Source organism: Tauraco erythrolophus, chromosome 1, assembly GCF_009769465.1.
Source record: "Tauraco erythrolophus isolate bTauEry1 chromosome 1, bTauEry1.pri, whole genome shotgun sequence".
NCBI lineage: Eukaryota > Metazoa > Chordata > Aves > Musophagiformes > Musophagidae > Tauraco > Tauraco erythrolophus.
In genome coordinates this window covers 74,036,922-74,058,409 of record NC_141465.1, presented here as the reverse complement: position 1 = coordinate 74,058,409, position 21,488 = coordinate 74,036,922, and the positions used below count along the sequence as shown (strand labels likewise).

General features: G+C 42.6%; 2 protein-coding genes across 2 annotated transcripts; one reads left to right on the top strand and one right to left on the bottom strand.

Moving 5' to 3' along the window:
• Positions 1–237: 237 nt before the first annotated feature.
• TEX30 (testis expressed 30) lies at positions 238–6,971 on the top strand. Its single transcript, XM_086610960.1, has 5 exons — positions 238–268; positions 2,012–2,242; positions 3,770–3,821; positions 5,199–5,404; positions 6,596–6,971. Exons 1-5 carry the CDS (start codon positions 251–253, stop codon positions 6,767–6,769), a joined length of 681 nt encoding a protein of 226 aa, XP_086467086.1. The 5' UTR covers positions 238–250; the 3' UTR covers positions 6,770–6,971.
• A 915-nt stretch (positions 6,972–7,886) lies between these two features.
• On the bottom strand, positions 7,887–20,495 carry POGLUT2 (protein O-glucosyltransferase 2). The gene is given in 11 exon segments (XM_086610946.1): positions 7,887–8,031; positions 8,248–8,352; positions 8,884–8,912; positions 8,915–8,972; positions 9,337–9,546; positions 10,136–10,373; positions 11,379–11,551; positions 15,711–15,788; positions 16,550–16,755; positions 17,899–18,104; positions 20,302–20,495. Coding segments are annotated over 11 exon segments (1,500 nt in total). The 5' UTR covers positions 20,481–20,495; the 3' UTR covers positions 7,887–8,013.
• Positions 20,496–21,488: the final 993 nt, after the last annotated feature.

Below are 21,488 nucleotides of genomic sequence, written 5' to 3'. Positions count from 1 at the left end.
GCCGAGCTACAGCCCCATCCCTCGACGGCCGCCATCTTGCGCGTCCTCCCCGCCTCCCGTTGCGGGCCGACTGCCTGACCCCGCCCTTCGGGGCGGGGCTTCGCACACTTGCGGCCAATCAAGCACCGCGGCAGCCAGCCCGCCCCGCCCCCCCGGGAGGCACCTTCCAGGGGCGGGGCGGTGATGGGGCGGGGCGGCGATGGGGCGGGGCGGCTGTCAGTCGCGTGACGTCACGAGGCCGGGAGCGGCCATGAGCGGGCAGGCGGAGGTATGGCTGCCCGTTATCTTCGCTCCCCTGGGAGTGCTGAACTCAGTTGCTCCCTCACCCGCGGAGGAGGCCGGCGCTTCCGCGTGTCTCACAGGCCGAGCAGCGGGCCGCTCACCTCGGCCGCGGGCTGCCGAGGGGTCCGTGAGGGCCCAGGCCCGTGGGGGAGCCCCGCGGGGTTACGGGCACCCGCGGCTGGGGGCGGCCCCGGGCTGCGCTGGGGCGGCGGCAGCGCTTGCTGCGGCTGACGGCGGAGCAACCGCCTGGAGGGTCCCTGTGCCTGTTCTGTCTTTAGACATGGAAGCTCCTGCAGCCCCGGGCGACTGCCTTTCCCCTCTGAGGAGCCTCCAGAGCTGGGGAGGGGCGGTAGAGAGGTCCCCTCTGTGTCCCCCCCGGCAGTGCTGTCCCTTCTGCCTTCCCAGGAGAGGTGTAAAGATGGCTTACACCCACTTCAGCTGGGGAGAGGCTGTTCAGGCAGCTCTGCGAGGCCGCTGACAACCCCCTTTCCCTTGGCACTTCCCTCTGTAGTGTTACCCAACAAAAAAGGGGTTAACTTGGACCACTGCCAAGGAGAGCCTTTGGGAGGCAGCGATGGCAAGAAATAAGTGTTCCATCCCTGCCCCGGGGTGTTTCCCTTTTTGCTTTCAGAAGCTGCAGCACGTACAGGTGCACACGTGCTGTCCGGTCCCCTTTCGTTCTGCTCAACATCAGCTGGTCGTGTGTCCTGTTCACCTCCTCCAGATGTCTGTCACGACTGGAGGCCCTCTGCCAGCCTGACACTGGCTTTGTCGGAACCTGGGATCACTCTCTTCTGTCCTTGGGGAAAGTTCAGGCTTTGAGTATATGCAGGCTGCTGCTCCACTGAGTGGTTTCCACTGTCTAACTCGGAAATGTTTACTGGGCTCTGTCTTCATGTCTTATTTCTGTGGCTTAGGCTGCTAGTAAGAAACTAAGTGCCTTGCTTATCTTAGAATATAAATTACACAAATACATCAAATATGTCTTGTGACATCTACCATCAGTTATTATTGAACATTTAATGGAAAAAAGTAATTCCTGTGGGGTTTTTATTGTAGTTGTGTGTAATGTCTAAAACTAGTGTATTCAAATCCATTTTTCGTGATACTCTGGTTTGGTCTTTTCCCTATGTCATGAAGCTTGTACATGGATCCTGCAGTTACAGGATTAAATAGTTGCTGCCAGCATGGAGTTCTTTTAATCCTATGTACCTCATATGGTTCTACAAACCCAAAGTGATTTGTTGTAACTATTTAGGGGCTTCCTTAAATCTTTTATTTAATAATGTCTGTGAGAGATGGGAGATAAAAATACTTTTTCCACTGTAGGAAACTAATTATAGAAGAGTTCATATCTCCTATTTATTTTTAAGTCATTGTGGAAGACTTAATACTCAAGTCAATTATGGCAGCTTGCTCTTGAATAGCTAGATATAGATATGTAGAGAAGGTATTTCATTTTATGCCTTAAAGCATCCTTTGAAGCTAGAGATGCTTCATTTTCTAATGGAGAAAATAAGGTATGGAGTGCCCATTATTGCATGGAAAATTTTTGAGCCAGAGGTAGAGTTAATAATTTAGTACTCTTAAGCAAAATGGAAAGGGGACTTGCAATTTTGGTTTCTTTCTTAATTGTCTAATTTTTCTTCATCATAATGTATAGATTGGAATCATGCTGCTTTTTTTTTTTTTTCTTTTTTAATTATATTGGGGTTTGTTTCATTTCTAGGTTAAAGTGAAAATACCTTTTGGAAACAAATACCTTGATGCTGTCTTTTCTGTCCCAGAGAAGAAATCAACATATGGAGTGATTCTTACCCATGGAGCTGGAGGAGATATGAATTTCCCTCACTTAGTGTCTTTGGCAGCCTATCTTGCATGCCATGGAGTTCTGTGCCTGCGGTTTACTTGTAAAGGCCTTAACATTGCTTATAGGACTAAGGCCTTCAAAACAGTTGTGGTAAGAAATGACCAAATTCTGCCAAAGCTTAGATCCATGGGTGTTGTCTTCTGGGTTTCTTAAATTATGTCCAGAGATTAGTCAAGCAACAGTTGGAAAATTAGAAGTGATGTTAGCTAGATGGAGCACTGTCTGTGAACAGAAACAACAGGAGCAATTTTTGTATGGGCGGTAGCTGGAACAGCTGCAGCAAGTATGTGGGTTTGAGTTCAGGGAGAGAAAGAAAAGCTTGAGAAAAGGATGTGAAGAAAGCAAGGGTCTGTTGTGGGAAAACTTACAGCTTGAAAAAAATGGAAATATTTAGGATGGAAACAAGACGTAGGTGTTCAGGGAGGGCTTGGGGAGGGGGATTAAGGGATACAGCATTTGGAGCAGTTTTGAGAGGAAAGAAGCTGAGCTGGGAATTGGGCTGGGTCTCTGAGGGTTGGCAGCTGGGAGAACAAGACTTTGGGGAAAGAGCAAGGGACTCTCGGTTGCAGGAGGAGTTGAAGCAGAAGAGATTTGGAGCAGCATATGAGAGCCTTAGAACCTAAATAGTCTTTGATTTCAATGTGTTTCTGCTGCTGCGACATTAATTAAAATGTTCTTGTGTACCTAGATTTCATTAAAATGAGCAACCTTTTGTTACAGTATCTTCCCATTCTGGAGCGCGTAGGAAGGAGTGGAAATTTTCTTCTGATTACCCAGCTACTTTTACTGGGGCATGGGAAGGTAGCATGAGCACTTTGCACTGAGCATCAGATATTTTTATAGGGGAACTAAGTCCAGTTCTGAAGGAATTCATTTGTATGATGTCTTTATGATTATATGTACATTAATTCGAAATTAGACTTTGCTAGCTTTAATGTGGATATGCTCTCTGTTCTTTTTTGTAGAAGCATAATGTTGTTAGTGAGTTTATATTAATATATTGCTGTGTAAAGGTAATTTAAAGGCCTCTGCTAAGATAGCATCTGATTAGTTGTCTCCTAAAAACTGAAAAATCTGTTGCTGAATCTTATCTTTTGTCAGACATAACTGATTGTGTCTTGAACTTTTATTTGGAAATACTTGATCTCAGTGAAGGGCGTTTTTGCTACTTTGTTTTGCTTTTTCATGGGCCAAGAGTGTGCATGCGGTCTGTTACTATAACTAAGTTAGAATCATAGAATCATAGAATGGTTAGGGCTGGAAGAGACCTTCAAAGGTCATCTAGTCCAACCCCCCTGCAAGGAACAGGGAAAAAAAAGTTGATATACAATAATCATTTACGTTTTGGTCACTTGATAGGGCATCTGATATTTTAGACTTGCTGAGAGCTAATGTGAAATTACTTAATGTTTATTATGTTGCTTTGTTGCTGCAAAATGTTATGAAAGCATTTGTGTGAAAAACAAGAGAGTACCTGCTATGTATCTGTTCTTTGTTAATCTGCAGTGCTGAAAGAGCTTCCTGTTTTGTGTTTAGTAGCTACAAACAAAAAAGTCCCCAGTCTCTCAGCTGTCTTAATTCTGACTTGTAATGTTTCTCTTTATCTTATTTCTTTAGGAATACTTAAAGCTTTCTGATGATTATAAACTTTCGGGTGTCTTCCTTGCAGGTATTGTTTTAGTATCCATAATTTTCTTTCTCATACTGCCTCTAACGTTACCAGCCTGTAATTACTCCGGTTTTCAACTCTCCCACTTTGGTAAGACGTGAATGAACAGATGTGGATGACAGGTTTCAGTCTGAGGTGGGCACTGAAAGCTTGCTGTCTAATGTGGGAACAAGCTGAATGAACTCTGACTAGTCAGTATTTCCTGGGGAGAGCAATCCAGCTCTCTGCTGGGAGCTACCTCCTTGTAGGTGGTGGGTGTGTGGGGCGGGCGTGCAGCTCGGCTCTCTCATGGCTGGTGTGAGCAGCGCCGCTGCTCAGGTCGCAAATGGGACATCCAGCCTGCAGCTGTCACCAGATTCTCTCGGGAGCATGGCTGTCGAGACCTCTTCACCTTCCTCATGGTGCCACAGATCTCGCTCCAGAAGGAGGAAGGAAATAGATAGATAGACCATGTTTTCCAAGTACTTTGGGAGAAAATGTCCTTGTCACTTTTAAGTGACAGGGCACAAGTTCTCTGATAGTCCATGTGTACTTTTTAACTGTGGGTCATGAAGAATTCTGGTTACTGGTAAATGGCAAACCATTTTCCCAAAGCAGCTTTTGGTAGATAAAACCTAGTGGCAGATAGAAAATGAGTAATATTATGTGGAAAAGGGAAGTAGATGGGTGTGATTAGGAATAACTTGATACGGGAAACCCTGAATGCTCTCTGACTAAGCGAAACCAAATCTGCGTTGATGCAAGCTAATCCCACTGGAATCAGCCACTTCTAACGCTCCATTACAGAGCATTGTCAGCTCATGTGCTTCTTCTTTGAGGAGACACTTTGATACACTCTTGCTGTTACTGCCTGACCTCAGGCTACAAGTTCACAGTTTATTTTTTTTTTCCCCTCTACTTTTACTTTTAGGCTGAAGTTTGAGGTGAGCATAAACACTTACTGGATTTGTTTTGGGAGTAAGGAGTGTAAAATTTTGGTTTTAATTTGAGCACATTAAGGTTGCATGAAAAAAAAAAAAGACAGTAATAATATTGGTATCTGGAATTTTGAGGGTCTGGAGCATAGGACCTTCCTCCAGGATGGGCTGTTGTTACTTCTAGTATTGCAAAGGATCCCTTTCCATTTTTTTTTCCTTTTTTAAGTGGGGATGTGAAATCATAATATAACCAGACAAATATTTTAGCAGAAAATATTGAAATTAGGATTATTATTTTTCACAAAGCAGATGAATGAAAGCATCCCTGCCATTTTGTACTATTTAGTGTTATGTTGAAATACACTCAGTTGGATTGGTTTTAGGAGTTGTTTACTTGAACACGATGTAGATGATGTGACAGCAGATACACTTTTTTCCTTTATTTTAACATGGGAGAAAGGCCGTTCCATGGGCTCACGAGCTGCTGCCTCTGTGATACGTCACCTTAGCCAGGAGGATGATGATGACTTCATTCAAGGTCTAGTATGTTTATCTTACCCGTTGCATCGACCAAACCTTCAGTCCAAGCTCCGGGATGAAGATTTATTATTTATCAGGTGCCCGGTGCTGTTTGTCTCAGGATCAGCAGATGAGATGTGTGAAAAAGTGAGTACCCCATAAATCCTGCTGTGAAGGGGCAGCATGGAGGAGCAGGAATGAGTCTGAGTGATGTCTGTACTGGTGTACACAGCTGTGACTTTGATTAACAGCCTTTCTAAATATATATCTATCTTCTGAAGGAAGCCTCAGGTAGGAAACTTCAACGGAAGAAAGGAAACCTGGGGGTGCTTTCTTTTGCTGCTGAAAACTTCTGGATCATGTTTGATCGTCCGCTTTAGCAAACTCATCTTTGGGGAACTAAAATACTGCTGATTTAGATGTTTTGTCTTTTTTGGATAGGATTGTACAAACTAAAAGTGGCCTGTTCAAGGAGTGAGTTATTTGCTGTTCTGTTTTAACCATTTCAGGTTACAAAACATGAACACTGTGCTGTGCTTCTAATTTCACATTCATCACATTTTCATGACAGATTCTTGTAGCGAAGCAGCTCTACCCGCAAGTCACACTTCTGTGGTAGAAAGTGGTACTTTTGTAGAGATGGAAACAGGTGGGCAGAGATGAGAACACAGAGGGTTTCTGCCTTGTTTTCTTGCAAATAGGTATCTTTCATTCCTGAACTGCTCTGCTTGAATTTGGGACTGTGTGCAATTAGCATTTTCCATGCTTGGACAGTTTCTAAGGAGTCATAATGTTTTCATGAGGAGTTGTCACCAAAATAAGCCAGGCTAGAAACCAGCAGATCTTTGGCGTGCCCTTGTAATGGGAAAAACATTAAGACTTTCCGGGCTGGTTCTTAGATCTGTTTGCTGAGAAAGCTGAACGGAGTCAAAGCTAGTCTCTAGAGAAATATGTTGGTACTCTAGTGGCAGAGTACCAATATATTTTTGTAGACAAATCTGACATTTTATGGGTAGCACTACCCTCTGGCAATGAAACTGGATTCCTTCATCAGAGTGAGGAAGGAGCCTGCACAGGGCTGTGACCTTTGCGGTTTTTGAAGTTCTAATTTTCTGCTGTTCTGTGTTTGAGTGAGGCCAAACCTTTGAGCAAATGCCATTACTGGAGACACTGTCATCTCATCTTTTCTATCAACATGTTTTTAATGTGTAGCCGGATCCATTTGGGTTTTAAGAGCTCCCTGTTGTGTGTTGCACTGGCAAACCGAGAGACATTGGTGAGTTGCACAGTCTGTAGCAGCTGATTCTCTTAACTTTTTCATTCTTATTTTCTCTGCAGCGATTGCTTGAAGGTGTGGTAAGCAAAATGAAGGCCCCTAAAAAAATCCACTGGATTGATAAAGCAAACCATGGGATGGCAGTCAAAGGACGAACAGCAGATGATGTCATGGAAGAAATAAATACACAAGTTTTTTCTTGGCTTAGAGAGAATATTGAACTGGAACCCAAATGATTTGCAGTGCTTAAGCAGTATCTTCATTTAGCTTTCCCCAAGTGCAGCAAATTAGAGTTTCTTACTTCTGAGAGATGTATTTTTTAAAAACAGATATTCAGAAGTCTAAGTTTAAATGCAAGTAAAACTTTTTTTGTGTGAATGAAAAGAATTATGCAAAACAATAAAACTTTTTAAAGGAAGGACAGAAAATGTACCAAATATTTCATAGCATGGCAGCATTCTTTTCTGTATTTCTGTGCGCATAACTGTATATAACACGTAGTGCTCTGCGTTAGCAAGTGAATGCTTTTGACTGATATTTGACGTAATACACTGGAAAGAATCTATTTTGACAGCAAATCTTTAGATGCGTTTCGTTTCTGAGTGTATTACTGATGCTATATGTACTTGTTTGAAATTAACACCTGCTGATTTGTAGAATTCTGCGAGCACAGCCCCTGAGGCTGGCCACCACGGGTTGTACTGCTCTGCCTTGGTGCCGTATGGTGGCATTCCAATGTGCTTCAAAGCCTGTGATGCAGGTAGGGGAATCTCTTGTCATTTACAATGACACTGCCCTAAGGAGCCAAATTTTCAGCCTGTGTGAGGAGGAGGAGGAGGGGCACAGGTATGGGCATGTGGTGATGCAAGCAGGGTTGTGGACCAGGACCAAAGAACATGAGTCACAGTTTGGAAAAGTGACCCTCCAGCAACTTCCCTTGTGTAAAGGACTGGTCACGCAGGCCCTTTGGAGAGACTTATTAAATAAAAACTGATGAAAGATGAATTGTGTTTATAGTGGTGGAAGAACTCCTGGGGGAGGAAGCAGTTCTGCCTCTGGCATGACATGTTGTACAAGGCTTCTGTCAGGAGGGCTCCGAAGAGGCATGTGAGGGGTGTGGGGGGGAGAGTTACAACACTTAGCTGTTCTTTTTTGCAGAATACGCTTGTGAATAGACTCACACGCATGAGTAAAAAGTACCTGCATCTCCAAGGTATCTCAGGACAGTAACACATGACTGATACAAACATGGGGTTTATTTTTAAAAAAAACTACAAAAATGTTTTTGAACAAGGCACCTACTACATGATAAAAAGGAAACAGGAGGTGCTTGTTTTTCTTCCATACATAGATCATGATACAGTAAACTTCATAAAATCCACTGACATTATCCATTGGCATTCGAATCCAAATTTTTCTTTCCTTAAGAAGGCATTCTGAATGTAGGTAAACATTCAAAAAATTATTTTCTTTCTTTCTGTCAGAGTTCATCTTTGGCCTGCAGTCGAGAAAGAAGAAACATTTTTCAGCTAATTGGAAACCCAATTTTTAACTGTCTGGTCTTGCAAATACACAAAGAAACGTTTCTGAGTTCAACAGACGTTAATGCTCTGGTAACCGACACTGTGGGGTGTTGATCAAGGGCTGTTCCAGTTTGGTCGAGGAAGAGCTGAAGACAGCCAGCACTTTACATTTCACAGTGTTTTTACTCTACCTGTTTTCTGTGGCAAGTACATGGAAAAAGGTCATCATCAGGCTGCTGCACCTTCTCCATCCCATCCCTGATTTTTGGCTCGCTCACTTGCAAGCTGGCATATTCCTAGTTTTGTTTTTTTTTAAAAAAAGGAAGGTATTGTTAATTCATAAGCTTGTTAAGATTGTACATGTGGTTGTAAATGCTGCACCAACTCAGCTGAGTAATTAATTCCGTAAAAACTCGGGGGCTACACAATCTGTTACTCCATACTGCGTCACAGAGAGGGTAAGCAGATACCTAACTGTAGGCAGGAGCCCCTTTGGGTGCCTCACTGGAGTTCTGACATCTTGGTGCTAATGCACAGATATTTTCAGCTGTGACTCACAGGGTGTACGTCTGATGTGGAATTCTTGCAGGTCAGATCAAGGTTTACGGGATCCAATGGCTTCTCTCAAACCACCAGCATAGTCTTAAGGGGTTTCATAGGAAATAACTGCCTGCAATGTTGTTTATAAACCAAATGAAGGTCTTAATTGCTGCTGCTTGCTTTGTGGCTGCGAGGACTGGACTGGCCAATTTGCAGCAGCTCCATTGCCCTGAATTCGTTCTGTGGGATTTCTATTTTTGTGATAGTAGCTGTTAAAAAATACTAACCTGGAAAAGTTTGAAATAGTAACAAAAACGTGATCTCCCATGAGATTGTTTCTTGCAAATTCTTGTCCAGATTTAGCAATATTTTTTGCCTGTCAAAGAGAAGAAAAGTTTTTGTAAATTCTGAAAAAAATAGTAGTTATTTCAGGATGCCAGCATTGGTTCTAGAGTTAAGTTTACTGTTGACAGTTTTATACTAAACTTACTTATTTTTATTTAAGCATTCTTAATCTTAAAAGTAAGGCATTCTTCTGAAAATACTCTTACTTTTTCCAAAGTTCAATTTAATGTCAAATCAAGGGTAGTATTATCTATTTTTTAAAAAGTGGGGTTTTTTATTTGTAGAGTTGATGACAAGAATTTCTAAGTCCTTCTAATAGATTTCTTTTAAAGAAATGCACGTTTTGCTCTCCGTTGTCTAGAAACATTGCTGAGTACTTCTAAATGGATATTTACCTCCTCATCGTGCTCTTTTGCCCACTGTAGTTTTTCTAGTAGATCACTCAGGTCACTTTTAAATGGAATATAATGTTTCCATGGCTGCAGATCGTTATAAAAATGCTCATAGTAGATGGAATCTTGCTTTAGCACCACACTGTTTCCTGCTAGTAGATAAGGCAATCTGTACGCTGCCACTGTGCCATCAATATTAATTTGGTATTTATACTGGAAAGAAAATGACCGTAAGTTATTAACAGAAGATCCAAGTAGGTTGGTTAGGTTACATTATTCCGAGGGCATTGGTATTACTGACTTGCCGAAAATTGAGAAATGTAGGATTGGCTAGGCAAGCATCAATGTTTAAGTAGATTTTATTATTTAGTTTGGAATTCATCGCAGTGCAGGGTACACAGAGATGCCCTCTTCATCAGTTAAGTTCTCCGGAAATTCTTAGACGCTCATCCTCGGATGTGAGGGTAGATGTGCCACTTCATCCACTGATTTTCCCACTATGTTAGTTATGTTAGTAGTCCTGATCGCTGAATCAGGAAAAAGAAATAAAAAGGAACTTGGAGTTATATAGATTACACAAGGTTCTACAGAACCTTTAGATGTAAATCAAACATTATTATCCTCAGCGTTAAGAGCTACATGGCAGTTAATCCCACTGGAGGGATGCCTATTCCTGCTTGTTGGTGGTGGTGGTGTGCTGAAAAACTAAAAATCACTTTCTTATCAATAATATATACAAAGTTATTTGATAATGGAAAACACTGAAAATATGTTTCCATATGAAAAATGGTTAGTGGCTTACCTTAAAAAAATCAAAAAATGAAATGTGCTTAACAATGGGGCCATAGAGGCTTTCATCATGTTTAAAAAAAAAGAAGTTTGTGAAAGCAGCATCTATGATCTCTGGGTACTTTCTGCTCAGTTTTACAAGTTCAAGCCTCTCTTTGCGGCTGTCACGTCCTCTCCAGAATGCTGTGGTATTCTTGTCTTCCCATGACGGGCCAGTGTTTGCTTGAACTGACATCATATCCAGACTGACTCTGGAGGAGAAAGAAGTGATTCAATAGTGAAGCCAACTGGAAATCATTTAAAGTGCAATTACTTAAAGGAATTTACAGTACCAGTAGGCAAATACCAAGGACGAAAGTAAGTCACGAGCACACCCGTATATGTATTGTGTCAGTATTTTCACAGTGATAAAAATAGATAAGGAAAACACCACAGTGTGTGTGAAGTAGTTTCTGTCAGATGTCATGGGAAAAAGTGGCTAAAAGTAGATGTGATTGCCAGAAAAATGAAGGTGATCCAGGGTAATGCAACAACTGATAACGATGATGACGCAGTCACGATAGTCCAAAGCAAGGTTTTTATGTAACTTAAGCTTAATAAAACATATTTCACTTCCTTTGCTAAATTAAAACACACAAATTGGGGAGGGCAAAAGGGAGCAAATTTAGGAAAAGTCTTGCTAATAAAGACAGGGAACCTGTCCTGAACGCAGTGAAATGATGAACAGGTTCAAAGTGGGTAACAAAGATCTCCTAGAAGCCGGCTTTGCAGCATTTCGAGACAGCAACAGAGCAGTTACGAGGGCCAGTTATCATCAGTGGGAGATGGCAGGTCCCAGGTTGAGAGTTCTGGCTACGCTGGGCTTTAAAAGGTACAGAAAAAAGCCTCTAGGGAAAAAAACAGACCTGGACAGTTGTAAACATGTTCATGGGTTGGGGGAACAAGGCAGACAAAGAAAATACCTACCCTCGAAACATTCCATCTAAGTGCTGTTTTCAGTGACTTCACCATGTTTAGATTAATTTTAATTTTTTAAATGAAACAGTGAAGTATTTTAATATATGTCATTTATCTTAGCATTAACCAAGACACGTATATTATGCACGATATTGATTACGCAGTTATTGCCTACCTGTTGGGTGCCAATGTCTCAATGAACAAATATAGTAAAACAGCATTAATACACTGCCAATACAAGTATCTTTTTGGAAGATCATTCACTGTGCATTTTGTTAAAATTTTAAGCAACTTCTTACCGTCCCATAGTCTCCAAAACTGAGTCTGTTAAGTCATATGTTGGCATGACAATGTCTTTTGACTCACTGGACCCACACCACGAGAAAATGGGGTGCAGGTTCTGAGGGGACTTCTTTTTCTCCAGAGGCCAGTCACCCAAATTAACAAAAAACTCTACGTCTGGCATTTTCACCTAAACAGAAGTAAAGTAGGCACAAAAGCATTTTAATACAAAGCAGTATTCTTCTGCTGGCATCCTGCATTTTGAAAACAACCTCACTAAGAGAAAAAAACAGCCAGGTCTCTAATATACTTGGTGTACCTGTAATAAATAGTTAAAAGTTTAGAAACATGCTAGAAGTACTGACACCACAGAGTAAAGCCTACAAGATAAATATTTTTTTTTTTAAGATTTTGCACAAAGTCACATAAATGCACTCTTTTTTTTTTTTTTTTTTTTTTTTACAGGCTAGGAACACCCGAGTTTAGAGGATGGTTTCTTGTTATGGTCTCCATGATTGGCCACACAATCTTTGTACCAGGCTAGCACTGGGATCTAGTAAGCAATTGTATAGTTTTAAGGTAAACTGAACCACCTTGTTGACTGCACAGAAAATTGCTGTTGGGTAGCAAATAGGTTTTCTGTGACATCAGTGAACTGGTTTGCCCTCTGTCTGCATGATGACTAAATCCAACAGAAAAGAAGTAACAGAAATGAACAGCCACGATGGGAAGACCACGTTTAGTCGGCAGTGGGGTTAATTACTAAGCATAACATCCTCAGTTATTTAAAAATAATCTGAAATCACCATCGCAGCCAAAAAGCAAGCAAAATACTGTTGATGGACATGAAACACTGTAACATCAGGACAGAGGGCATAATTTTGCTGCTATATGAAACTTTGATGCACCCCCAGGCATCTACTATGCCAGGGACGGAGCAGCTGCCTTGTGAAGAGAAACTGAGAACAGTGGGACGCTTCAATTTGCAGAGCAGAAGGCTGAAGGTGACATATGGTTGAGTTTTACAGAACCCTGAAGGCATGTGTAATGTCAGTGCAGAACTGATGTTGTATCTGTTCTTAGGTCATCCTCTCCATTACATTAATATTTTTAAAATATGAATTTCCACTACATGCCGCTCAGTTGCCTCTTTCAGAGCAAAAGAATCCTAGTCCAACTAGCTTGTCTTTGCATGCCCAAACAGCCTCCTTGCTGGGCAGTTCTTTTTAAGAAAGTGAAATGAGAATGGCACCCTTTTCACAACATAGGCGTGTCACAAGTTTTACACTGTGACATAATCTTTTTTCCTTTTGTTTTTGCCTCCCTCCTTGATAAGTCTTAATCGGTTATTTGACTATTACAAAAATCTGAGTGTTATACTGGCATTTTTGGAAAACTGTTGGAATATCTCCAAGATCTCTGTCCTGACTACTAACAAATAATTTAGAGATCATGATTATGTGTCTGTCATTAGGATGTTTTGTTCAAGTGTTATCATCAACTATCTTAATACCTACATGCGGAAGTATCTTTTCTGAAGAAAGAACAATTATGAATGTAATTCTCAAATTAAAATATACATATACATGTAAAAGTAGAGTTTAAACATATTGCTGACTCATCATATATACACATACATGTATATGCATTTTTCCTCTCAAACCCTGTATTCTTCAGATTAGAATGACTGGTCACAGGCTAAGATTTCAGGATTCTTCTGTGGCCCAAATAGGTTTCATTAAGTTTCTAACTGAGTTTATCTTTCTGGACAGAGAAGTTAATAATTTACTAAATATCAAACACCCTCCTAAACGGTTGAAGACATGCTTTTCTAACTTGATACCATGGGAAAATCTTTGGCAGAGACATCCAGAAATTCTGAAGAGAGAGACCCAAAGCAGTACTGCTTGTTTTCAGCATACAGATGGCCAGAACAGGTGTCACCGACAACCTTCATTGCAGAAGTTTGGGTTTGGCTACACATTCTTATCTTCAGCGCTGAACTTTGTTGGTACAGTGCCACCCAATGGTTACAACGCATATAGAAAAGCTACAAAATATATTTTATCTATGTCAATGGCAGAATCATTTGACAGGTTACATCTTCTTCTCCAACTCAATGGATCTATTGTCTTTCAGTGACGCTGCCTTACAGAAATTCCTGCAGTATTTAATGAAGATGAGACAAATTGTGTTTTCTAGATCTGTAAACAGTTTCTGTCCTTGGAGTTAGCAAATCTTTTCCAATATTTAGCCTAAGTATCTTTGATGCAATTTAATTCCATTATTTCTTGTCCAGTACTACTGGCACCGAGAACAGCTCACTCCATCTTCCATAATTAATTAAAGGCCACATTCGTGACTCCCCTTAGACACTGTCAGATCAAACAATGCTCACTTAAATTAAATCTTCGTTTGTATGTCTAGTCATTCTGACCACTTTCCTGTGCAATGTCAGTAACTGAACAATCTTTCTTGAAGCGTGACACCCAAAGGCAGACACAGTAGCATAACTCATCCATTACTAATCCTGAGTACAGTGGAAAGGTTACTTTGCATTTCTTTCATGTGTTTGTTCTGTTAATGTGTGTGTTTAACTTTTCGCAACAGCATGCCACTGCTGACTCGTGTTAAATTTGTGACACTGTGACCTTCACACATATCTGCAGAAAATAACCGCTCACTCCCTGTTTTGAGTAGGTGCCATAACTATATGACTTATCCAGCCTTTGTGTAGTATCCTGCCCTTGTTGCTTTCTTTTATCCATTTTTCCATTTTCTCTTATTTGTTAAAAGAATTTTTAATTATGATGCTGTACCATGAGGTGCTTGCAGGTTCTTTGATTTTTGTTACCTGAAAAGTCAATACGCATATTCTCTAGCCCATCATTCAGTCAAAACACAACTAAGGTATCAAATGGGTCTGAACCTAGGGCAAATCACTGAAGAATACATTTGTGACACCTTTCGCCTCTCTGGAGACATTGGCAACTATTTAAGTAAGGCTTTCCAAGCAGGTTACAGTAGTTTCTTCTTGGTAAAGTTCTCCATCTTGTTCATGAGAACATTGTGAGACTTACCCTCAAAAGCCTAACTAAAATTAAGATACTTGACATTCATACAGGAAGCCTATTATCTTTTTATAGAAAGAAATTATATAGTTATGACTTTATTTTATTTATAGTTATGACATCTGAAGGCGGCCTACAAGAAAGCTGGAGAGGGGCTTTTTAGAAAGGCATGTAGTGATAGGACAAGGGGCAATGGCTTTAAACTGAAAGAGGGCAGATTTAGATTAGATATAAGGAAGACATTTTTTACACTGAGGGTGGTGAGGCACTGGAACAGGTTGCCCAGAGAAGTTGTGGATGCCCCATCCCTGGAAGTGTTCAAGGCCAGGTTGGATGAGGCTTTGAGCAACCTGGTGTAGTGGAGGGTGTCCCTGCCCATGGCAGGGGCGTTGGAACTAGATGATCTTTGAGGTCCCTTCCAACTGAAACCATTCTATGATTCTATTTTTTTATGATAAATCCATGTTGTTTCATATCAATCACCTTATCTTTCAGCTGCTTATAAATAATCTGTTTATTTTTTATTAGATTTTAAAGGATTTTTTTTTTTAGGTGAACAACTCCATACTTCAGAAGCTCCTGTCTCTCTTTCATTTTTAAAAGACAAAGTGCTTTGTCTTTTCACAGTCAAAAATAGGTATTAACTCAGAAATCGTCATAATTCTCTTACTACTCTCTTTACATAATAATTACATATTTGTGCGTCCTGAAACTTCAGCCCTGATATATTCTATCACTATGCGCATAATGTCAGCTTTTTCCAAAGCTTCCCTAGGAAAGAGCCTGTGTGGTGCTTTTTGCTTGTACATGAAAGGAGTTTCCCCACATGCTACCTGTTGGGCTTTTGGGGCTCTTTCTCAATCCTTCCCATCTTGTTTTTGACATCTGGAATTTAATGGAGAATGATATATGTTCCCTGTTTTTTTCAGTCACCCTGTAAAATGTACTAGCAGAGACAGAATTTTCTATTAGATGCTACAAGATGATTTACTCAATAGAAAAAAAAAAACACGCACATGTTCTGTCCAAATCTATCAATTCTCCTATAAAACCCTGCTATTCAATTAACATTTCTGATACTCCCTACACTGATCAGATAGCCTTCTAGAACATACCAACTTCAAACAAGGAAATTCCGTCTGATCTTCCCATTACTAATCAAGGAGCAAGAAGGGCTTTTTAACAGAAATAGCAACAAATATGCTGAAGTGTATTTGTTAACCCCAGGCTTCTTTAAATTAGGACATACAGAATAAATGACTGTATAGAAGTACTCACTTTTCTTGTCAAAGAAAGCAGTATGGCATCCATGAAAATTCTGAAGCCAACATGTTCCCCGTACGTCTTTATATAAACCTGAAAGTAAACAAAGGTTTCACTGGGCTGGTGTTTTCTTTTCAGAGAATAGCTGGCACAATTTGGAGCTCTTTTAATCACTTAGTAAGTAACTAGTCACACAGACTCTACGGCTGTACAGATTTTCAAATCAGCTGGGAAGCTTTAGAAACCTCATCTCTCTATCTCATCACAGAAAAGTGGCCACAAAAAGGGACAAACTTTGCTTGTTTTTGCAGACGTTTTAGGTCTGTCTCATGGGAATAGAAACTGGTTGCCTGTTTCTGTTGTGTTCCATTGTTCTCATTTCCATATGAAACTCTACTGAAGTCAGTACAATTTTGTTAAAAAGAATTGTAGCTCTGATCCTCAGTGGAGGTAAAAGTGGTGTTTCTTTACCGTAGAATTATGCACAACGTAATTTATTGATGCATGTCAAATTAGATGATCGTGACACTCCACAGCAATATTGCTCAGAAAACAGGAAACAGAATTATCGTTTAAGAGACTTGGGTCTGTGCCCAGTACTCATATTGATTGCTTGGAAAGTAATTTGCCTTCGCTGTGCTTCAGTTGCTACGTGGACAAAAGCACTTTACAAAGTAAGACGGATACTACTGAGCTCATATACAAACTGCAAAGTATTCAAGGACAGAGAAGCAAGCAATGGAAGTTTCTTAAAGAACAAACAAGAAACCTTTCAACTGGGAAGAGCTAAGCAGCCTAGTTGTATGACTTGCCACCAAATCCCTGTATGGACTTCAGATCAACCCATTCCATACCTCATTATCTTTGATGGTGTAATGACACAAACTCTGTCTTTGTCCAAACCTCTGCGGAATTTCTTCTGCAATCTTATCTGGATCAACAATTGGAAAATTTGCTAGGTCTCTTTGAATTTGTGGAATGATTTGAGGGCAGTTCATCTCTTCCAGCCATACACTACTCTCCTCCTGAGGGCAGTCACAGTTTTCATGGTAAACAGGTCCTATCAGGAACACAATTATTACTTTATTAAAAATAAGTCACACTATTAAACTGTTGAGATCAGAAAAGAGGGTCAAGCACTAAGCATTCATTGCTTAGGGCCAAATCTTCAGCAACTCTACATGGGCATGTTTGTACTTTTTTTTAAGCCAACGGAGTCATGCGTAGCTACATCAGCTTCTGTGCGAGCCCCCAACCTGTACTGGCTATGCAACAGCTTCAACAGCATTCCATTCTTTTATCCTGGTTTTGGCTGGGACAGAGTCAGGTTTTAGTAGGTAGAATACCTCTGTGTTTTGGATTTAGTGCGGGATTTGTTATGAGAAGAATGTTGATAACACACTGATGTTTATAGTTGGTGCTGATATATCAAAGACCTTTCAGCTTTTGACATCTTGTCAGTGTGCAGGAGCGCAACAGGCTGGCGGGAGCATGGCCAGGACAAAGGGCCCACAACTTCTAGCTTGGAATTACAATTTAGATTTAGGATTGAGGGCCAAATCAGCCAATGGAATATTCTGTATCATGCAATGTCATGCCTAGTATATAGACGAGGGCTGGCCGGGAAGTTTGGGGGCTTTCTCGGTCTCTTTTCAGACTCTCGGAGTTCTGTCTTTCTCTTGCTCTCTTTTTGGGCCTCTCACTCCTCTGGGATTGCAGTGTTGGGACTTACCTGTTTTGAGATCACTCGCCAGGACAGGCATTGGTCATGATGTGGTAAGCAGTTATACTGTGTGCTTCTTTATATGTATTATTATCATACTATATATATACTAATATATTATTATTTTATCATCATTGCTTTTAATTTTATATTATTATTAAATTGTTCTTATCTCAACCCATGAGTCTCCTTCCCTTTTCTCCTTTAATTCTCTTCCTCATTCCCCTGGGGGTGGGGGAGAGTGAGCGAGCAGCTGCATGGTATTTAGTTACCGGCCAGGTTAAACCATGACATCTTTTCCCCTATTTTGAACAGTAAATGCAGGACACTCATAATGAATTCATCATTCCAATGGGATTTGATAGTCCAGAGAAGTACTGAGGTCCCACAGACTCCTACACTAATCCTAGAACACAGTCTAGGACACAACTTGTGAGAAAAAGCCACAATAGGAAATCTGTGTGTAGCGCTGCTTCTTACCTTTTAAAATGTACGGGGACTTTGCGACATGTTTATCTCCAGCTTTGACTTCTATCTTCAGGTTTTTGTAGCTCGCATACATCCTGTATCTCACAAGGAAGGAACCATCTTTCCTGTCTAATACTTGCACACCAACCCGAGTGAACTGTTCGTCAGGAGCAGTGATCCTCACCTGGAATGCATTTTCACCGGGTGATGAAGTGAACCTACCCAGAGAATAAGTGGGAACTTAACAAAAAAAGGAAGCACACAACAGCTTTCTAGTCTGATCAATTCCTTTTCAAGTTGACAGACCTCAAGTGACTTCACCAAGCCACCCTGGGTCTTTATAAGCACATCCTAATGTTCACAAGCAAGGCATGATTTTTCCGAAGAGAATTTTGTTAGGCTGTTTAAAACATCTCATGCTGCCAAAAGCACTAGGTAACGAGAAGGTTCCACTCAGACACTCATGAACACACTTCCAAAATTACTTGGTGCCCTACATGTTGAACAGTATTGGAAATCCAGTCTTTGATTATATGGGAATAGAGCAGGTTTAAAAATCCAGCATAGCTCTTGATTAGTAGTAACTCAAGTGTAAAATGATGAGAAGGTAGAGAGCATGCAGATAAATGGATCTTGCTGGACAGATCCAGCTAGGTATGTCCCTACAGGACAGGACAAGGGACAACAGTTTTAAACTGAGAGTAGATTTAGATTAGATCTACGGAAGAAATTCTTCACTCTGAGGGTGGTGAGGCACTGGAACAGGTTGCCCAGAGAAGCTGTGGATGCCCCATCCAGCCAGGCTGGATGAGGCTTTGAGCAACCTGATCTAGGGGGAGGTGTCCCTGTTCATGGCAGGGGGATTGGACTAGATGACCTTTAAAAGTCTCTTCCAACCCAAACCATTCTATTAAAAGAAACCCCACACCACTAAAACAAGCTTCACTTTAGCAGCTTAATAAGTCTATTATTTTACATACAGAAGCAAAAAGTTTCCAGCTTACTTTATTTTCCAGGTATTATTTAAGGAAGTGAAGAACAAAGCTAAACTTCTTAATCATTACGGTAGCTCATACAAGGGGAAAAAAAAAAGAGATATTACAAATCCCAGTGTCTTGGTAGGGAAAAAATCTTACAGCGAGATCATGTAATTCCATGAGTACTTATGACATTTTGGTAAAATTCACCATATGCCAATCACAGAAAAATCTCCATAAACCCAAATAAAATAACTTGAAAAATCATGAAGTTATCACATAACATAGAGGTATTAACAAAGTTGGCACGGTCAAAATGCCGCATCTGCCAATTTTCTTCCACCTCTTTAAACATGGTCCCAAATACATAGGGAGAGCTTGGGATAGAGAGGGAGGTGGTAGGAGTGGCTGGACTAACAGATTACAGCCCAGCAGCCTGGTCACCTTTCCTGAAACTTGTCCAGACACACTAGAGAGCTGCCAGTTCAACTAAATTCAGGAAGTATTTACTCTCCACGATAAGCTGAACTGGCAGCTTCCAGATTTGTGTGTGCCACAGCGCATCTGATCTGGACAACCTGGATGAAGCTCTCTGAGCTCCTATCTAGCTTGTATGGTCAGGGTTTCTTTCCTGCAGAAATAGAAAGCCATGAGTGCCCTCTGAAAACCAGGTTTACCTATTCCATTCTTACGAAGTTTACCTAATGGCCTACAGAGTAATTCCTGAATGACTCTACTGATCTCGTGCCCATGCATTTAGGAGAAATAATGATGTTCTTAACAGTGGAAAGAAGCAGGACACCTGAGCAGGGGTATAATAGATTATATTAGTTACTGTTGAGGTTTTGACAAAGCAGAATAAATCACAAATTGTTGGCTGGACCAATACGTGTGTTTTGCTGTTGAACATTTTCATTGTCTTTTCTCACTTCATCCCCTTATGCAGTTACTGGATACCTCTAAAAAGATCAGTCAGCTTTTCCTAAACGATATACAGAAAGAGTCACGGAGGGAGCCTTCGGCCTTCCCTCTCTACAAGAAAATCCCACGTAAATTTCTGCCTAGAAGGTGGAAGCGGTTCGGCTGGGGCACGGGCAGGCAAGGTCAGCCTGGCCGCGGCTGGGGCACCGCTGCCACTCGAGGGGGCAGGGGCGGGGAGCGCGGGAAGCTTCGCTCTCCCACAAGAAATCCAGTAATTACGGTTTGGACCCAGCTGCCCGACGTGGGAAAAGCGGCACAGCCACGCACCCGGGGAGGGGTGGCGATGCCCGGGCCAGGGCGCGCGGGAGGCTCCGCCGCTCCCGCCTAATTCCCTTCACCCTCCGGACCCGGCGGGGGGAGGCGGGCAGGGATCGACCCCCGCTGGGCCAGAGCGTGACTTGCAACCGATCTGTCGGTGTTTTCTCCTGCCCACAGCCGGAGCCTCCGCCTCGCTTACCTCTGCCCTTCAGCGTCCACGGCCTGCACGTAAAAATAGCGAGCGGGGAGGGCGGCCTCCGCCCGCAGCCCGGGCCCCCATACCGCGCTGCGCTCGGGGCTCAGCCGGCCGCCCCCTGCCGCGGCGGCGGCAGCCGCAGCGACTCCCAGGGCGACGCAGAGTGACCACAAGGCACGCATTTACGGCGCTTCCCCCGACGGAGAATCACCGCCGGGGCGCGGGAGGGAACGCAGCCGGGACCGTCCTCCTTCCCTCACCGCGGCACCGGGGCGTCCCGCCTTCGGGGCGGCTGTGCATGGGGCGGGGGGAAAATCGCGGGGCCGCTGCCGCCCTGTCCCTGCGCCCAGCCGCCGGCTCGGCTCCTCAGGGCACCATCCCCTCGGCGCCTCAGGGCGCTCGGGCGGGGCGATCGGCCGCCACACCCACCCGCTTCCGCGGGGGCGGGACCGGCGGCCGCCGCACTTCCCGGGCGGAGCGGCACTCCTGGGAGACGCGGTCCGGGCCGGGTTAGCGCAGGGCTGCTGCGGCCCCGGAGCGGCTCGGGGCCTTTGCGGGGACTCGGCTCAGAGGAACGGGGCTGAGGAAAGCTGCCTCTGCCCGTGTCTCTGATTTGTGCATTCGGACATGGCGGTGTCACTGTTTTCTCCGTGTCGTGATCTCGCGTCTGTCCCGTTGACTCTATTTCTGGAACATTACGGTGAGAAATAAAGAATTCTTCTCCAGAGCAGCAGAGGCAGGTGTGTGATGTCCAGTAGCTCAGATTGCCTGGAGAAGTGGTGAAGGGGCACCTCGCCTGCCTGCTGCCACAGGCGTAATCGCCCCACATGCACCTTGAACGATTCAACGGCCCTTTCTTTGTCAAACGATGTACATATAGAACCATGGAATTGTTTAGGTTGGAAAAGACCCTTAAGATCATGAAGTCCAACCATTAACCTCACACTGCCAAGTCCACCACTAAACCATGTCCCTAAGCACCTCAGCTACACGTCTTTTAAAATACCCACAGGGATGGTGACTCAACCACTTCCCTGGGCAGCCTGTTCCAATGCTTGACAGCCCTTTCAGTGAAGAAATTTTTCCTAATACCCAATGTAAGCCTGCCCTGGCGTAACTTGAGGCCCTTTCCTCTCATCCTATCGCTTGTTACTTGGGAGAAGAGACCAACACTCACTTCACTACAACCT